Genomic DNA, 19173 nt, shown 5'->3' with positions numbered 1-19173 from the left:
AAGAAGTTGTTCTTGGAGGATGTTTTGGTACCATTCTTTATTCATGGCTGTGTTCTTAGGTAAAATTGTGAGTGAACCCACTACCTTGGCGGGGAAGCAACCTCACGCATGAATGGTCTCAGGATGCTTTACTGTTAGCATGACACAGGACTGATGGTAGCGCTTACCTTTCCTTCTCCAGACAAGCGTTTTTCCAGACGCCCCAAACAATCTGAAAGGGGATGCATCAGAGAAAATAACTTTACCCCAGTCCTCAGTAGTCTACCTTTTGAAGAAAATCAGTCTGTCCGTGGTGTTTTTTTCTAGAGAGAAGTGGCTTCTTTGCTGCCCTTCTTGACACCAGGCCAGTCTCGAAAAAAGTCTTTGTCCTGTGTCGTGCCAACAGTAAAGCATCCTGAGACCATTCATGTGTGGGGTTGCTTCTCAGCCAAGGGAGTGGGCTCACTAACAAGTTTGTCTAAGAACAAAGCCATGAATAAAGAATGGTACCAAAACATCCTCCAATAGCAACTTCTCCCAACCATCCAAGAACAGTTTGGTGATGAACAATGCCTTTTCCAGCATAATGGAGCACCTTGCCATAAGGCAAAAGTGATAACTAAGTGGCTCAGGGAACAAATCATCGACATTTTGGGTCCATGGCCTGGAAACTCCCCAGACCTTAATCCCATTGAAAACTTGTGGTCACTCCTCAAGAGGCGGGTGGACAAACAAAAACCCACAATTTCTGACAAACTCCAAGCATTGATTAGGCAAGATTGGGTGGCCATCAGTCAGTATGTGGCCCAGATTTAATTGACAGCATGCCAGGGAGAATTGCAGAAATCTAGAAAAAGAAGGGTCAACTGCAAATGTTTACTATTTGCATAAACTTAATGTAATTGCCAATAAAAGCCTTTGACACTTATGAAATGTGTGTAATTTTACTTCAGTATACCATAATAACATCTGACAAAAAGGTCTAAAATAGCTGAAGCAGCAAACTTTGTGAAAACTAATATTTGTGCCATTCTCAAAACTTTTGGCCATGGCTGTAGAGTGACATGAAGGAAGACAGAAGTCTCCTTCTTACTGTCGCTCCTAGAGGAAACCTGGTCCATACCTGCTTATAAAGCTGATCCAGCATCCCTGCACCGATACCCATTTGCAGCATAAACTTGAACCAGCTGGTGAGCTGTATAGAACCCAGCTCTGCTGTATAGAACCCAGCTCTGCTGCATTACCAGTGTGCTTGTACAAGCGAGCATAGCTGTATCCGCTATCTTTCAATAAACCAACACCACTAGTTAAGTAACTGGGCTGTTTATAGCTTGAGTCATCCGCTGGTGTGTGCCTACATAGCTGCAATATCAACACTGAACACACATAATTTGCAACACTATACTACTTAATGAAGTGGCTTTTACATACACAAGTTTGTTTAACACAAATGCATGTTTAATGTGCAGTGAACTGTTACTGTAAAAACAATAATAAGGGTGACCAAAGCAATTTGCTGTTATGTAACTGACCATATGCGTTATGAAACGGAATAGCTAACTCATCCTGAAATTATAATTTCAGATCACCCTGCTGTGACGTTCATTAAAACTTATACTAACCTTTAATTGCCTGTGGTAGCAGAGAACACTGTAGTTTTCAATGCCCTGCTTAGTCAATAATAAAGAAGAAGTAATTTAAGTAATTTGCTGACCACCTAACATCTACATTATAATAGGCAGGTCCTTATTGACCACGGAACAATATGCTGGTTTTTGGTGCAAGTCCCTTTCTGCCCACCCACATGTAAAGGGCAGACTTCAAAGGACATCTTCCCTGGCACATGGAGATTCCCCTGACGTCATCACCACTGTACCCCGTAGCAAGGAGAACACATAGGACCTCATAACATGCACTAGTAATTAAAAACAAAATAAAAAGTTTCCCCCACAGATAAAAAAAAAATTTTTTTTTCTTTTAAAAAGAGATAAACACACACACACACACTTGTGTCCACTAAAGAATACCAAATCTATAATAAAGAACACAACATGTTATCTATATATGCAAATTTATTAAATCTAACTGTGTGTAAGTACCCACAAGAAAGTAATAAAAAGATGGAATTTGTTTTACCTTTTGCCTATATTCTTTTCAAAATGCTAAATTATTCTAAAATATCAACACAATTACGATTCCAAAAACAGTTGTATTTGCCCCCAAAATCAATAGAAGGGTTGGTGACCAGTTGCTTTATGAAACTGTTGTATAACCAGGACTTACACCTGACCTGAGGTTAGTATGTGTGTGTAGGGGGGAGGGTTGCTGTGTGTCAGTGAACAGAACAGGAAGCACATAACAGATGCTGCTACTCCTGGCAGCAGGCTTAAGTAGGTGTATGGTCATTGGGACCAACGGGTTCCATCACCATATCCCTTTATATGCTTATACTTACATTTTTTAAATAATAAAATTATGATTTTAATGCCAATGGGCATCTGTCCTAAAATTGCTGTTCAGAATAGCAACATAGTGAAAATGTTGGTTTGGTCAGGCAAGAATGAAAAGCCTCTGGTCTTGAAGTGGTTAAAATGAGACATTTATTGCTATAAGATTGGTAATAAACCTGCTAACTCAAGTAACATAGCAACAAGTCAACATAGTAACAAGAGACTGTAACAGCATAGCAACATATCATGCTTTAATACAGTGGTCCAGTAACATACTGTAGTAAAACCCTTCTATTTTATTTTGGAATTGGGATAAATATTTAAAAGAAAAATAAGCATTTTCAATAACCTTATAGTCTGTAACTGTTTACGGGCAAACTAAAAAAAAACAAAAAACAAACAATAGAGACTATTACTAATAAAAGACCTTAAATATCTTTAGAAAGAGTATTGGTTTGTGAAGATGGTTATAAAAAAAGTATGTGGGAGGTCCTTCAGCAGTCATGTATTTACTGGCATTCTCTTATGTGAACAGATACAGAGGGTGACAAATTTACAGGCTATTAACTTTCAGGGATTAATGTGACGTTATGATATTATTGGAACACAGCAGAAAATTAAAAATATTGAATGTTGCAATATATTTAAAGACCACTCAGGTCACCCATATTATAGAGGGGGATATAGTTATGAGACCGGCAGTCTCAATCCCAAAGCTGAAATCACGACAAGGGACTAAAGATAGGTGTCAAAATACTGACGCCTATCTTATTCCCGATGCCAGAACTCAGGAGGACGCATGCCCGAACGAAGGTAAGCTGGGGCACCCTTTGAATTAGCCGCGGGGGGGAGAGTTAGGTTTAGGTAAGTTAGTAGGGATAGCGTTAGGTTTTTTGGGGGGAGGTTAGGGTTAGGCACCCCTAGCGTTCCCGCTAGGCTGTTTTAGCGGGGCGCGGCGCCCTGCCCTCCTTCTGGAGGGCAAAAAGCACCCTGCCCTCCAGGAGGAGGGCAAAAAGCGCCCTGTCCTAACAGCCTGCGGGAGCCGTTCTCACCCGCGGGACGCAGTGTCCCGCGGGTGGACAAACATGCGGTGACCCGGTCACCGCCGGAGAATAGACGCCGGGCGCATGCACCCGGCATCTATTCTCCCTTTCTGCAGCGCTTGGGGGCTGCCCGGCATGTCCGTAAGCGCTGGGCACGCCCCCAAGTATGACGAAAAGGGGACGCGTCTTATAGACACGCCCCCTTTTCATAACCACGCCCCCTTTTCGGTGCACGCACAAGATTGCCCTCTCTAGCTCCGGCGCCCTGCCTGCCGCCGGAGCTAGAGGGAACACTACACCCCTAGGGAGGAGGGTTAGCATCAGACACCACTGGGGGATGGTTAGGGATAGGCACTAAGGAGGGAGGGTTAGGTTTAGGCAGCAAGGGAGGAAACTTAGGTTTAGGCACTAACTTCCTCCCACTCCCGCCTCCAAGATTTTGCCTGCACTGCTCCCCACCTTTGAAACTCTCTCCCGCTTCCCATCAGACTCTCCACCTCTCTACAATCCTTCAAATAGGCTCTCAAGACCCACTATTTCATCAAAGCCTTCCAGCTCTCATCTTAACTTGCTGCTACATACTCCTTCCTCCCTGCCCACCCCATCTGTGTCACCCCTGTTTGTCTGTCCCTCCCCTTTAGAATGTAAGCTCCTATGAGCAGGGCCCTCTACCCTCTTGTGCTTCTCTTTACTCTACCTTCATCTACTTCTTACTCTCTATCAGGACACCTAACACTTGATTGCTTTGCATTGTTGCTTATCTGGGTGTTATGGTCGCCAATGCAGCAATGTATATTATCCATGTCCTGTATTGTATTGTACTGTACTGTAAGTGAATGTAAATCAACCTATTTGTTTATGTACTTTGTAAGGCGCTGCGGAACACTTGTGGAGCAATATAAATAAACGATAATAATAATAATAACGGGGAGGATTAGGGTTAGGGTGCGGGCAGGGCCGGTGCTAGGGTGTTTCTCACTCCCCTGCAAACTATAAATTTTCACCCTCCCACCCCATATTCTATAAAGGGACAGTGTGCCCCGAAGAGGTGTGGTCTCACAAGTAAAGGGCTCACAAGAGTAGCTCCTATTCACATTACTCCACATAGTAGTGTCCCTTATTCACGTTACAATACACAGTAGTGCCCCTTAGATACATAATGCCACAGTAGTAGAGCCCCTTATACACATGCCACTGTAGTAGTTGCCCCTTATACACATGTCACAGTAGTACTGATAGGAAACCAGACCCCCAGCTGCATCCAAATAATTGAAGAGGGGCTCAGATGTCAATGGGGCATCATCCTAGGGCAGAATTGTGACACGCGTTTTAAGTCATGTGATCTAATTCTATTACTGTATTGCAGCCTTTACTACCATTTACATGTTTGTTGACCATGGTGTCTAGATTACCAAATAAAACTACTTACAATAAATGTGTCAAAGCAATACAGGAGGACAATTAGATAATAAAAATGTGGGAGCAGGGTGTTTGGTGGTCAGTCTAATAGTTTTACTGGGGCTCATAGACCTCCACTTACACCCCTAGAAAACCTCTACCATTATCAGTAAAATAGGTTACAAATCAGTACTGGGGGGGATAGTCTCCATTTGGATCTTCTATAAGAACATAACCTCCACCAACTCTGCGCCTAGTGGGATGGCTGCTACCTACAGTAATACAAACACCAGGAACTTTTGTATCAGTAACACATACAAAATATAACATAATGACAGCTGCATTATTATTCCATTTACCAACATGGCAGAAACCATTTAGCATTTTACAGCAAATAAAGTAGCATATTTAATTAAGTGACCGTCAGATAATCCAGGGAGCATCCCAGTGACCACCATATAATGCAGGGAACATTGCAGTGACTGCCAGATAATACAGGAAACAGTGCAGTGATCGCCAGATAATGCATAGAGCATACCAGTGACCACCAAATAATGCATAGAGCGTAACAGTGACCTCCAGCTAATGCATAGAGCATAACAGTGACCGCCAGATAATGAATAGAGCGCCAGTTAGTGGTCCCCATTATGCAGTGCCCCCAGTAGTAGTCCCTCCTATGCAGTGCCCCTTATATAGTGCCCCTTATATAATGCCCCACCTACGCAGTGCCCCAGTAGTTCCCCTTATATAATGCCCCCAGTAGTAGTCCCCCTATGCAGTGCCCCCAGTAGTGCCCCTTATATAGTGCCCCCAGTAGTAATCCCCCTTTGCAGTGCCCCCAGTAGTGCCCTTATATAGTGACCCCAGTAGTAGTCCCCCTTATGCAGTATCCCCAGTAATGCCCCTTATATAGTGCCCCCAGTAGTAGTATCCCTATGCAGTGTCCCCAGTAGTGTCCCTTATATAGTGCCGCTACTAGTAGTCCCCCTATGCAGTGCCCCCAGTAGTGCCCCTTATACTGTATAGTGCCCCCAGTAGTAGTCCCCCTATGCAGTGCCCCCAGTAGTGCTCCTTATATAGTGCTCCTGGTAGTAGTCCCCTATGCAGTTCCCCCAGTAGTGCCGCCTAATATAGTGCCCCCAGTAGTAGTCCCCTATGCAGTTCCCCCAGTAGTGCCCCTAATATAGTGCCCCCAGTAGTAGTCCCCCTATGCAGTGCCCCCTATGCAATAATTCCAACAGACGACAATTATAAATATTTTCAGTATCATAGCTCATATATCCTAAAACTGAGGTACGCAGGATTAGGGCAAAATAATCCCTGCCTCAAGCCACCCAAACTCGCGAGATCCACTCCCAAACACCCATTTTTATGATGAAACCACCTATTTCTACTTAAGCCACACCCCTTTAGACATCTAGGATTGGCACTGGATTGGTAATGCCTTCCATGAGGTATTCCCGATACACACGTGACACTGTAGATCAAGGAATGTTGAATGTCCGCACAACTTCGGAAATGTAATGTCCTATCCATCGGGCACCCACTATCATACCCCGTTCAAACTCCGATAATTAACATCGCTTTGCCATGAGCAGCCTAGCCAATGTTCAAGCTGACAAAATGTCAGATTACAACTGATGCAGGTCTGAGCACTTCCAAGTTATCAGAGTTTGGTGGCACCACCTACTATTACCTTCCCATGACTGGCACTTCAGTGTATATTGTAGTCCAAAGAGACAATTCAAATATTTTATACTAATATTATTAAAGAGATACCCTTTCTTTCAATTCTACAATAAGGAATGCAAGTGCAATTAACCCTTTCAATAGAAAGTCAAAGACTGCAATGGGTATTAGCTGGGCCCTGGGTGTACAGGATGTTAAGTGAGTTGCACTACAGAGTGGCAGTTAGTTCACACATTTTACATGTTAACCCAGTGGTTCCCAAACTGTGCGCTGTGGCACCCTGTGGTGCCTCAGGACACTTGCAGGGGTGTCTCAGGTTGGTGGTCCAGCACCAAATCAAATTATTTATGGTCAATGTAATGTAAATATGTGGACAAACAGAAGCTCAAACCTGTCCAACACCACATAACTGAGCCTAAGGATGACAGGTAAGCACAATTTACTTCACTTTACTAAATTTTTTTCTGAATTTCTCAATAACAAACGTTTGGCCTAGGGGTGCCGTGAAAACAATGCTGATACTCTAGGGCACCCTGATTCAACAAAGTTTGGGAACCTCTGGGTTAACCACTTAAATGGCTAATATTCCTTCTTTAAAAAAAAAAAACATTTAGAAATTGTTTTTTTATGAATGAATTAGGTCATAGACATCTATTTATAGCTTATCCAACACAATTTTTATTTTTTTTAATACTTAAAACAAACAAAAACATTACATTAATATTGTTTTTATCGACCAGTGATATATTGGACTATTTCCTCAGCGGCTGCTCCACTCTGCAGCCTTTAGGTGGGGATGCTGCCGGGCTGCCTGATCAGCAGTGATCAGCTGCATGGCAGACCCTCGGGGAGAGTGCAAGGATGCATTGCCTCTATGATTGGCAGCCGCTGGATGATTATATTCTGGCAGCCGCACAGTGGGTGTTTCTGACTAGTCAGGGCATAGCATAGCGTGGTCGCAACCGATGCAACCAAGCAAGTGGTTTAACCCATACTTGCCGACATTCAGCTCCCTCCTTCCGGGAGGGAGCTGAATGCCTGCATAGAGGGGGAGGCGTGGCCGGCTATGATGGCGTTTTGGGGGCGGGACCGGGGGCGGGACCGCACGAACGCGTCATCGTGGCCCCGCCCCCTCTTCACAATGCCAAAAATAAAGGCATTGTAAAGCGGGGGGCGGAGCCACGATGACGCGATTCAGCGCGAATCGCGTCATCGGGCATCCCCACTGCGGGGGTTTCTAGTAGTTGTGCGGGGGGCAGGCTGCAGCCGGGAGGCTTGCCTGCCTTTCCGGGGGGTCGGGAGCGGCACCCGATATTCGGGAGGCTCCCGGCCAAATCGGGAGGGTAGGCAAGCCTGGTTTAACCAGGTCTCAGGTTTATTTAACCAGGTAAAACAACAAGTTGGCATAGAGACACAGGGATGAACAGGGATAATATCAATGCTGGAGCAGCCTCAGGACCATAAGGGTATTGCTGGGCATTGCAGTATGCTGGGTGGCAGGATGGTGTACAGTATGCCCTGGTGGTTAGTGGCACTATGCCCCTTAGTAATAGTGGTAGTGGTATAGGGTACTTTCCAGGGGCGTATTAAGAAAGGAGGGGGCCCCGTGTGCAGCCTCCGTCCTGGGCCCCCTCCTCTCTGGCGGCAGGTAGCGCACTGTGCGCAGCGCTGCAGCAGTAGACTCTGGGCACTAGTCATGGATGCCGACTTCCAGAGGGAGCTGTCGGGCTTTCTCAGCAGGAGGGTGAATGACGTGTCAATGGGGGCGGAACATGGGCGTGACAGAGCGATCACGTCATCTCAGCCTCGCCCCCACACACAATGCTGAAATTAATGGCATTGTGAAACATAGGGCAGGGCCACGACGAAACGATTCAGCGCGAATCACGTCACCAGCCCCCCTGCTGCCGAGGTTTATACTGTATTTACGGGGTGGGGCAGACAGGTCGCCGGGGACCGGGAGCAGCACACGATTTTTGGGAGGCTCCCGGCCGAATCAGGAGTGTAGGCAAGTATTGCACTGGTCAGTGCCCAGAGTCTACTGCGCATGCGCAGGTCACCGGGATAATGGCACAGCAGCCACTTTCCCGGCGATTTCCCTACTGCGCATGTGCAAAATGCTGGGATAATGGCTATGGTGGCCATTTTCAAGGCAATTTTTACAGCGCTGATAGCGCCGAAGTGGGACCCCGGAGAGGTAAGTATTAAAAATATGGGTGCACCCATTATAAATACACCCCTGGTACTTGCGGTACTCTGTAGCGCTCTGTATGGCTCATGACTGGGAGTCTCGGAGGGCACAGCCAATCTGCTGGAATGCTGAGGAGGAAGATTCACCAACAGGGCACGCATGTGCAGTAACACATGTTGGAGGTCAGTCCTCCTGCTGAGCTGTGGCGGTCCTAGAGACCGCCAGCTGTGCCGCTATTTGGATATTAGACAGCACATCCAACAATAGGAACATGTGAATACCTATTAAGTATTGGTATCCTAACTATATGGGGGTAATTCAACTCAACGTGATGTTGAATAGCAGCAGGAGGGAGCTCCAGTAGCTATTCAATACACCGCGCTGTTTGGGCGCTCTAAGGATTTCTTCTCGCACCCCCCTGGGGATGCGAGGAGAAATCTGACCAAAGTGCCGGGTGCGTAGCAGTTTTTCTGCTGAGCACAGCGCTAACAGCCGTGCACCTGACACTTTGGTCAGAGAATGCTGGTTAACGCGCCTTAACACCCTTGTTAAGGCGCGATAGGCGTGATAACCGGCATTCTCCGACCACACGGCGCACTGAATTGAATAGCTCCATGAGCTCGCTCCCAGTACTATTCAATTGTCGTTGAATTGAATCGTCCCCTATGTTTGCTAATAATCACTTGAAGTTTACAGGTGGTAGCATTAGCACTGCTATAACCCCAATCTGCCTCAAGAATTTTACCACACATCCAAATTTTTCAGCATTGTCTGATGGAAAAAATGACACTTTCATTAGGAAATAGAAACAAAATATTTTTTCCAACTTTTATATGGAAAGTAATGGAATATCATCGATCTGGTATTTATGGTCCCACACAGCAGAACATAATGCCAGGTGAAACCCAATACATAATAAACAAATGTCATATAGTGGCCTAAAACATCACAAGGAGCATAGGATGTGAATTAACAGTATATAATAGTGGTTACCTACAATTCATTTATAGTATATATTGTGATTTTTTTTTTTTACTGACTATAAAAGCGATAGTGTTCAAATATCTCTATGGATAAATTCTCTAATGTTAAAATCCTTACTGTAGTAGAATAGATTTTTATATGATTTATCCATTGAAGGTGTTGTATTAAATGTCCTCTTCTTTTGTCTTATCTACATAAATATGAATATAAAAACTTTACTTATATGAATGTATTTTTTTATGTACTGATTATAATTATTGTTTATCAATTGTCACAGAATGCTTAGCAAACCTTAGGTGACTCAATCTAATGAATTCAACTTACACTATGCCCAGTAAGCATATCTGAAAGTTCTGGTTTATTAGTGTGGACCTAATGATTGGATTAGGCTTCACAGTTTTACGTAATGTATTTGAATCCTGCCAGTTATCAGACACATTCCAACTATTTCATTTGGAGCATATGAGACCTTGATACTTTTTATCTTTGCTGTTTAAAAATCCAGATGGAAAATAACACATTTATGGAGAATAGAAATAACTTTTGATAGAAAAATAAATACAGTACATGGAACACTATATATTGCATATAACAATGAACTGCTGAAGGACAGACACAAGATGACTGTGCTGGTATTTCTGTATACTGCATTATTACTAAGTTTAAGTCTCTGCTTCCCTATTTTTAAACTGAAATTAAATACTTAGTGGAACTCCAATTTTAGAAACACCATCTAAGATGTCACAAGGCGGATTCAGACTTCTAGTGCATACTGAGCATTTCATTAATATAGAAATCACCTGCTTGTATATTGTTTATAAAAACATTCTAGCAGAGACCACAGATTCCAAATGCATTCCTGGAACAAAATAAGGAATGCAGTAATCACACCTGCCATCCTTCTACATCACACAGAGACATGGTCCACATATTGGAATAATGGTTCGAAAATTACATTTTACTGCCACCGAGGTGTAAATAAACGAACAATATTTTCTCAAGGCCACTGCAGAATATTATACAGATATTAATATGAATTCCGCATCAGAACCAATATGAATGGGAATTCTTCATTAGAACCATTATATCTTCCACTTAACTTTCAGTTAACTAAACAGCCGACAAAAGACATGCCTTGAGTTACAATATGCAAACTACATTAAGAATATTATTTAAAAAAATAAATAAAACAGAAAACAAAGCAACTCTTATGAGATGCTAACAGGGTAATACTGGCAATGGCCAAACGCCAGGCGACAGGATGCATTTCTAATCTGTCCATATAAAGGTAGAACTTGTTCACATGTGGGCTTATTAGAGCAATCAACCGATGTCCACACACAATACTGACAGGTAGTGATCATCAACTGAGCAGATTCACTACAATAGCTGAACATTTCTAACAAATTGTTAAGGCATAACATCCTTTTAAAATCACACATGGGTCATGGTATTGGGCCATTTGGAAATGATCCTAGTAGATCTTCGGTGGGTACACACTGTTCAATAATGAGGCCAAATCAGTGATGTACGACTGTACGGCCTGAGAATCTGAAAGTGTGCATGCAACACCCTGGGGTGATGATTGTTTGGATCCCTCTTCCTCAGATCCCAGGGGCAAACGCAGGATTTGTAAGGGGGGGTTTCCAGATATAGATTAGCTCCCACGTGACAGCACTGCCCTCCCCTATATTACAAATATATATATATATATATACATATATATATATATATATATAACATCCAAGTCGGGCGGCACTCAAAGTAATAATGTCACAGGACACAGGCGTAGCCAACGTTTCAATGTTTATCCAAACATTTTCCTCAGGGCATGGATAAACATTGAAACGTTGGCTACGCCTGTGTCCAGTGACATTATTACTTTGAGTGCCGCCCGACTTGGATGTTGTGTATCGTGATCCACCTGTGTTGGCTTGCGTGAGGAAGGCACCTGCTATACCACTTATATTATCTGGAGAGGAGTGCTGCTGGAGTGAACTGTTCATATATATATATATATATATATATATATATATTCCCTACCATGCCCACTTGGATGGTAGGGAATGACGTTGGACACTGACTGTTCTTTACGCTACTTACGTATCTTCACTGACTAGTGAAGATACGTAAGTAGCATAACTAGCGCCTCCAGCAGGGGGCCGCAAAGATGGGGAAGTACCATATTATATATATATATATATATATATATGTATATAAACATACACAATACACACATATACTGTGTGTATATATATATATACAGTATATAATTGCCATATACATTCAATATATCCCAATAGAACATAGTATACAACCTGTAATATAAATATATCCCACCGCACAAACCCCTATACAGTACTACAACCCACCTAACCCCCCAAAATATTAGCTTATTAAACCTCCACAATACATTACTACATCCCCCCAACCTACCTCCTTTACCAAATAATAGGATTACAACCCCCACCCCTGATAATTAACACCTCCTAACCTCCCCCATAGCATGAATACATTGCCATCCTTTGGTACTTACCTGTGTTTGCAGCACTGTAGTAAGCTCTGTCTGACTGTCTTCCTTCACACACCGGAAGCTGCCTGCAAGGGTGAAGAACAATCCTTGCAGAGTAGAAAGGAGCAGGGACTCGTGGTGGGAACTGGATGGGGGCAGGTAGATGATACTGTTTGCAGGGGAGGACATACCAGGAAGAGCAGGAGGGGGCGGGGACTCGTGGTGGGAACTGGATGGGGGCAGGGAGATGATACTGTTTGCTGGGGAGGACAGACAAACCAGGCAGAGCAGGAGGGGTGTGGACTCGTGGTGGGGACTGGAAGGGGGCAGGGAGATGACACTGTTTGCATGGGAGGACACACCAGGCAGAGCAGGAGGGGCGGGGACTTACTCGGGGTCCGGGGTGGAATGGGGAGAGGAGTCACAGTGACTGACACTGACGGGGCCCGCAGCTGCTGATCCGAACACCAAACTACTTTGTACTCGCAGGCAGGATTATCTGGACTCTGCGGGCTCCCTCTGAAGCCACTGCAGAGCTCAGTGCAGTTGAGTATTCACTCCTTCTGAGTGCCCGCAGTTCCCCTCAAACTAGAGGGAGCTCTGATCTGAGCAGAGCTCTCTGAGTGATCCGATCGTGGCTACAACATCACTGTCTCCGTCTCAAAAAAAAATACCTCAGCCCATCAGGGGGGGGGGTTTCTGGGTACTCAGAACCCCCCCCCCCCCTGCGTGCGCTACTGGATCCGGCCTACATACACAACAAATTTTGTTATATAATAAGCTGATTTCTATAGCAGTATGTCAAGTGCCATGCGGTCCATACACGGGGCGATATTACCCCCGATATGCACGATTTCGATCAATCGTGCATATCGTGTGTGTTTTGGCATGCTGTACGACGGCGATTCATGTCCCCGCCGTCATACATCGGCATCGTAGATCTTATGGAAAAACCATAAGATCTGCGATCCATCATGCAGTTAAATAGGTAAAGGTAGCATCTTGTAAGATGCATCGTTTACCATTCACAACAGCATGCGATGTATCAGGCTGAATTTGAAAACATACCGAGGTGTTGTACGTTTTCAAATCGCACAGTGTATGGGCCGCTTTATTCTATGATTGTGCTGATCAGTATGATAACTGACTAGTACAGTGATTCTCAAACTGTGTCCGCAGAACCCCAAACAGATTTTCCAGGTCACATAGCAGATGCACATATGTATTACCAAGTGTCACATTTTATACTTCCACAGGTGACCTGGAACACATGAGCTGTTTGGGGTCCTGCAGACTGAGTTTGAGAACCACTGGACCATACTTGCCAACTCTCCCTCATTGTCAGGGAGACTCCCTGAAATAATAGCAATCTCCCTGACTTCCTGAAGAGTAGAGCAATCTCCCTTCTTGCACCTTACCCCCATTATGAAGCTGTTAAATTAAAAAAATACAGATATATACTTTCAAATGAGATCATTAGTACAATTTCCCTGCATTGGTTATAAAGCACAATGATCGCTATGCATTTGCTGAAAAGTATCAGTGTCTTTTCATCAACATGTAGATCTTACTAACTGCTTTGGGGCTGGTTTACATTTGGATGTACAATAAGTCAGTTTATGACACACCCTCAGATGTAGCAGTACACGTCCACTCTACCGCCGCACTCATACAGTAGGTGTTGCTTTCACAATTTCCTTGAAATGCTTTTTCAAAAGTAAGCAAGTATGCACTGGACTGATGTGTACAATGTTTTGTAAACTGACAGAACAATTGAACTGTCTAGGAAAAGGTGGTACATTGCTTATGTGTGTAGTTAGCATAAGAATAGGGGTATTATTACAAAAACAAATTTGTTTAAATATTTGCTTTTTCCCCTATGATATATTAAAGCAATTCCAACAATTCTCATAGCTCATTACCTCTAGGTTCACTGCAGTTTTGTAAGTTGTTGAGTGCTGGGACTTATATGGGATTCCTATAAAAATACAGACTTCTGTGAAATTCATCAACTCCAAAACATCGAAATGATTAGTGTGTACACTATACACACTGACTTGCAGTACAGTATTTAATTGCAGATCTTTATTCAATCATCATAAAATACAAATGATAAAAAGATGTACTGTATACATCAGTGGCAGATGACAGATACTTCATTACAGACAGATACATCCTCAGTTACTGATCTTACGCTTTTGGGCTTCACAGTTCTATGATTAATTGCTCTAAAGGCTGAAATGTGTAAACTCAATTGATGCTCATATTACTGTCTTCTAAAAGTGATTACGTAAATACATACTTTTAAATACTACTGGACAGTCTGACTGTTTTTACCATTCTATAATTTTTAAAGGTGTTATGCAGCATTGAGCAAGATGCTCTTTTTGTCATCTGCCATCCCATGTAGCATATAGCGGACTCTGACCCCCACCACTTAGTGCTAAGTTATATACAGGTATGTGCACTAGCATTTTGTGGAACACAGAAAACACCAATTTCGCACACTCAAAGTTGACTACGAACTATCACAAGGCAATTCTTTCTGTTTGTTCACACATCAATATGTACCAAAAATTCATTTGTGAATGTGGATCTTTAAAAAGAAATACAGAAGCTCTCTGACATCCTCTTTGGGGGAAATTCGATTCAATAGCTGCCGGAGTTATTCAATTCAGCGTATTGTTAGGGCGACTAAATGATTTCTTATTGCACCCTCCTGAGGGTGCGAGGAGAAATCAGACTAAAGTGCCAGCTGTGAGTCTGTTTTCCGGCTTACAGCGGTGCTGACAGCCTCGCAGCCGGCACTTTAGTTGGAGAATGCCGGTTCTCACGACTAAACACCCAGGTGTTTAGTCCGACTTAAATTGTAACTGTCTGACTAAATCGCCCTGAATTGAATCGGACCCTTTGATTTGAAAATAAATTTGCATCCTAGGTGTGTATGAGTTCTGTTAAATACATATACCCTTTAGAGTTAAGCATACCTTTAATGCTCACATACAGTATCATACAGGGGGTCATTTAATATTGGGCACGTGCATGAATGCACTCATTGCTGCACAGCTACATCACAGAGCTTCTTGTGAACCTTTATGGGTTGCGAAGGAAAACCTGTAACTTTTGTGGATACAAGTCGCTGGGAAACCTGTCCAAATGTCAGCAACTCGTGGCCTTTGCATTTCATTGAATTGACTCCTGATAGTACTTTCTGGGCCTGATTCAGAGGTTGCGGCTATTGCAGCTGCGTCTACGTCTTTATGCTAATGCCACAGCCAATGGACTTCATACAGAGACGACCACCGGCTGTGGCGCTAATCCACTGCTGTACACTATTGGAGGCACATTGGTCACAGCATCGGAGATTGCACCAGCTTTATGGAGGCACAGAATCTCCTCCTGGACATAGTTGTCGGTGCCAGTGCAACTGCGGCAAAAGATGCATTTGCTGACCGCGAACTCACATGCAGCATGCCCGTCTCTGACTGGCCAACCTCTCTGTTATCACCCAGAAACACCCACTGAAATTGCCTCTGTGTTCCAAATTCATTCTGTGTCTTTCAGCGTTAACCATTGGAACACATGCGCAGTGCGATTTGGAAGCACGCGCAGACTGAATACATCTGCTGCTTGCATGTAGCATAGACACTGTGTGCCCCTCTGAATCAGGCCCTCTGTGTGGAGGAGTACTAAAACTATTGCCAACTTTTCTGAGAAGAAATGATGGCTTCCATATCTCTCTCGCTATTTGCTCTGCAAATAACATTGGAACAGATACCATTTATTTTTCAAATATCAGTCGTTTCGAAATTAAATATAAAAACTATTAATATGCACACAATTGTGCAAAGAATATAATAATGTGCCCCTCCCTTCCTATATCATTACTGCCTTAGGTATTATATACATTAGCTGTTGGTGGGGGTGGAATTCCTGTGACGCTATTCTCATGTGATCATTCAGAGCTAATGTACTAAAAGCTGAGGCCTGATGAATGTTCTTCAGGTGAACACTGAGCATGCTCCTGCCAGTACCAGGCTATTTACAGGGTCATTAATACTCATGAATATTGCTGCTGGCCAAGAAGATGGTTTACTTCATGCAGACATACAAATTAGTGGACATGGAAAAAACTTGAGTTTTTAACAAGATAATCTAAATTCATGAGAAATTGTTTATTAGGAAGTGTGACAAGTGCTTCATCTCTTAGTTACATAGGAAGACATATGCCAGTTATTCAGATTATTTGGATACATATTTTGCCAAAAAGAGAGATTTTTATGAAACTAACCTGGCTACAATTCTATACACACTATCATTGACACTCACCACTTGTACCAGTGTAACAATCTACTGACTTTAATAAAGTGGTCGATACTTGGTTAGACTCACCCGATAAACCACATATGCCCTGGAGACTAATATACAGATAAAGTATGATATTGTAAAACAAGATAAGAATGTACATTACAGTATGTAGCTTCAAGCTATAGGTAATCAGCAAGATAAACCCATATCATAGAAAGTTTGACTACATTTGATCTACACTTTACTGAATCTATGAAAATGTCAGCAGTTATTACATTTCTTTGCAAAAAAATAGTGGAACATGATGTATAAGGAAGTAATTGTAATGTCACTCTCAGTGGTAACTGATTTAAACATATAAACATGCTAATTACGTTATGTCAATGTTTACATACATTTATAGCATAATTGTAAGCTTAACTCTTATTATTATTAAGCAGGCATAAACTGTTTTAGTTATAAAGACAACATTTATTTTTTGGTGTATCTTGCTCTGCAGTATGAGAACCCTGTTAATTCATTTTTAGATTTCAGTAAACAAAGATAATGTAACTAACAATATCTATTTTACAGAGAAGCAAATATTTCATTTGTACACTAATTTTAATCAAACGTCTACAATTAAATGCGCTACATTGCCTGCAGATAGCAAACTTTCAAAACCAACATAAAAATTAAATTAAACTTACTCGAAATTAAATATCTTTTTAAGTGAATGGCAAGAGACTAATATTTGGTTAACATGTCATGTCAGATGATGGGATATTACCAGTATTCTATTTTAATTCTACTATGTGGGCATTGCAACACTAATTTATTAGTAAATTGCTGACTTGCTGACTGGTATTGTGATCCCACTTAATGTGTCCTTGACACCAATGAAGATCAGCTGAGCTAATGACACCAGTGACTAGCACACTATCCTGTTACAGTATTGATAAGGGATTCCCAAACTGATGGCTCAATATTCAAGCATGGCAACAGAATATAGTGGATACTGATAATGAAATCACATTACTAGCAACCTTGACTCAAAATAATAATAATAATAATAATAATAATAATAATAATAATAATAGTTTCATGTCACATAACCTTCGAGAAGAGCATTGCTGACAATGTCCCATTGCACATTAGGAACCTTTGTCCCTGCTTTAAACCTTAACATGTGAAATATTATGTTAGTCCAGCTCAGTCACTTACATTCCCAGGTCGCTGTAGATGTTGAAGAATTCCATTTGGTTGCAGGCTTGTATCCATCCCACCACCCAGGTCTCATGCCTGGGTAAGGGTGGCATGACCACACGGGCCGAAGCTTTGAAGTAGGGGGTCTTGTATCTTAAGACAATGGGCGAGTTCTCCTCTATGGAGGTAGGGCACTGGTCTATGGTGGCACACACATCATACACGGTTATGTTCTCCCTCCTGACGCGGGACTTGCAGGTGATGCTCTGAAGACAGCCCATGATCGGTGCTTCGGCCGGGGGCAGGAGGGCAGATGCATCAATTACACCGAACAGGGCTATCTCAATGGTAAAATGTGTGTTGTACGTATGTGACAGTGATACAGCAATACTACACCTATATAAACACATACATGCTGCAGATCTCCTATAGCCAGCAGCGAGCAGTCTGGTGAGTGCACTGCCTTTTAGCCAGATGGTAATATTATACAGTACACTGATGGATGGATACCCCCCTCCCCGTTCCTCCTCCTCCTCTTCATCTTCTTCTCCCTACCATGCTGTCTTCCAGTGCCACCTGCCTCTGTTTCCTTCTAGCCGACCCCCTCCCAGCCTCTGCCCTCCACCCCAGGCCAGAGCTAGCCTCTCCCCCAGTGCCCTGCTAGGGTAGCCAGGACTTGTCATGTCCCAGGTGGCCAGGGACTGATGTGAGCGTTGTGGCTGGGTTCTCTCTTGCTGCTGCTGTCAGTGGCTTTGTGCTGTTTGGGGAGGGGAGGGGGTTCTCAGGCTGATACTCCCACCCACCGTGCTGTCAGTGCATCAGAAGGAGTCAGGGAGATCCTTGCCATATGCAGGCTGTGGTGGATCCAAATGCACTGCATTATCCTCATCTAAGTACCAACATGCACCTCTCTGTGTCTGGTGAGGGAGGGGAGGCAGGGAGCTAGCATGGGAAAGCTGTGTGAGTATCTCCATCATCTGCATACGCCCTCCTTTGTCATTTATCTTTGCTTCTTTTATTTCTGCATGTGCACCTTCCCCAAACCCACTGCATAGCGGCTATTGCCTACATTAGAGTAGTAACTGTGCAGTCATGACTGTCATGATGGGTTTGTCCCTTCTCGGCCACACTAAGATTAGAAGGTTTAAATCCCCTGATACACTCACATGCAGGTTGAAGGAGTCCAGCATTACTGTATCTATATAAGTATCTGTTATTAAGTAAACACAGTGACATGAAAATGGATAGATGTCAAACTACAGAAATATTAAAATCTTGATAAATTTAATATGATCGGTAAAGGACTTTAAATAAATCGGTGCTAGCTTCAATTATCAACAAAATGTAATGTAATAATGTGACACATAAGGGAGGCCTTGCTTAGATGCACTGAATATGATGACATTTCATTTGTATTATTTATTGTACCATTCT

General features: G+C 43.0%; 1 protein-coding gene across 1 annotated transcript in view; it reads right to left on the bottom strand.

Moving 5' to 3' along the window:
* Positions 1 to 18598, bottom strand: part of LOC148512081 (protein FAM78B) — a 158157-nt gene extending 139559 nt beyond the window's left edge. The window contains exon 1 of the mRNA XM_088482231.1: positions 17758 to 18598. Coding sequence (XP_088338357.1) covers positions 17758 to 18149 — 392 coding nt within the window. The 5' untranslated portion in view covers positions 18150 to 18598. The remainder of the gene's footprint in view (positions 1 to 17757) is intronic.
* Positions 18599 to 19173: the final 575 nt, after the last annotated feature.

Source organism: Taudactylus pleione, unplaced genomic scaffold (genome assembly GCF_031769625.1).
Source record: "Taudactylus pleione unplaced genomic scaffold, aTauple2 ptg000283l, whole genome shotgun sequence".
NCBI classification, from domain to species: Eukaryota; Metazoa; Chordata; class Amphibia; order Anura; family Myobatrachidae; genus Taudactylus; species Taudactylus pleione.
The sequence above is the reverse complement of the archived record's forward strand: the minus strand, read 5'-3'. Positions and strand labels throughout refer to the sequence as shown.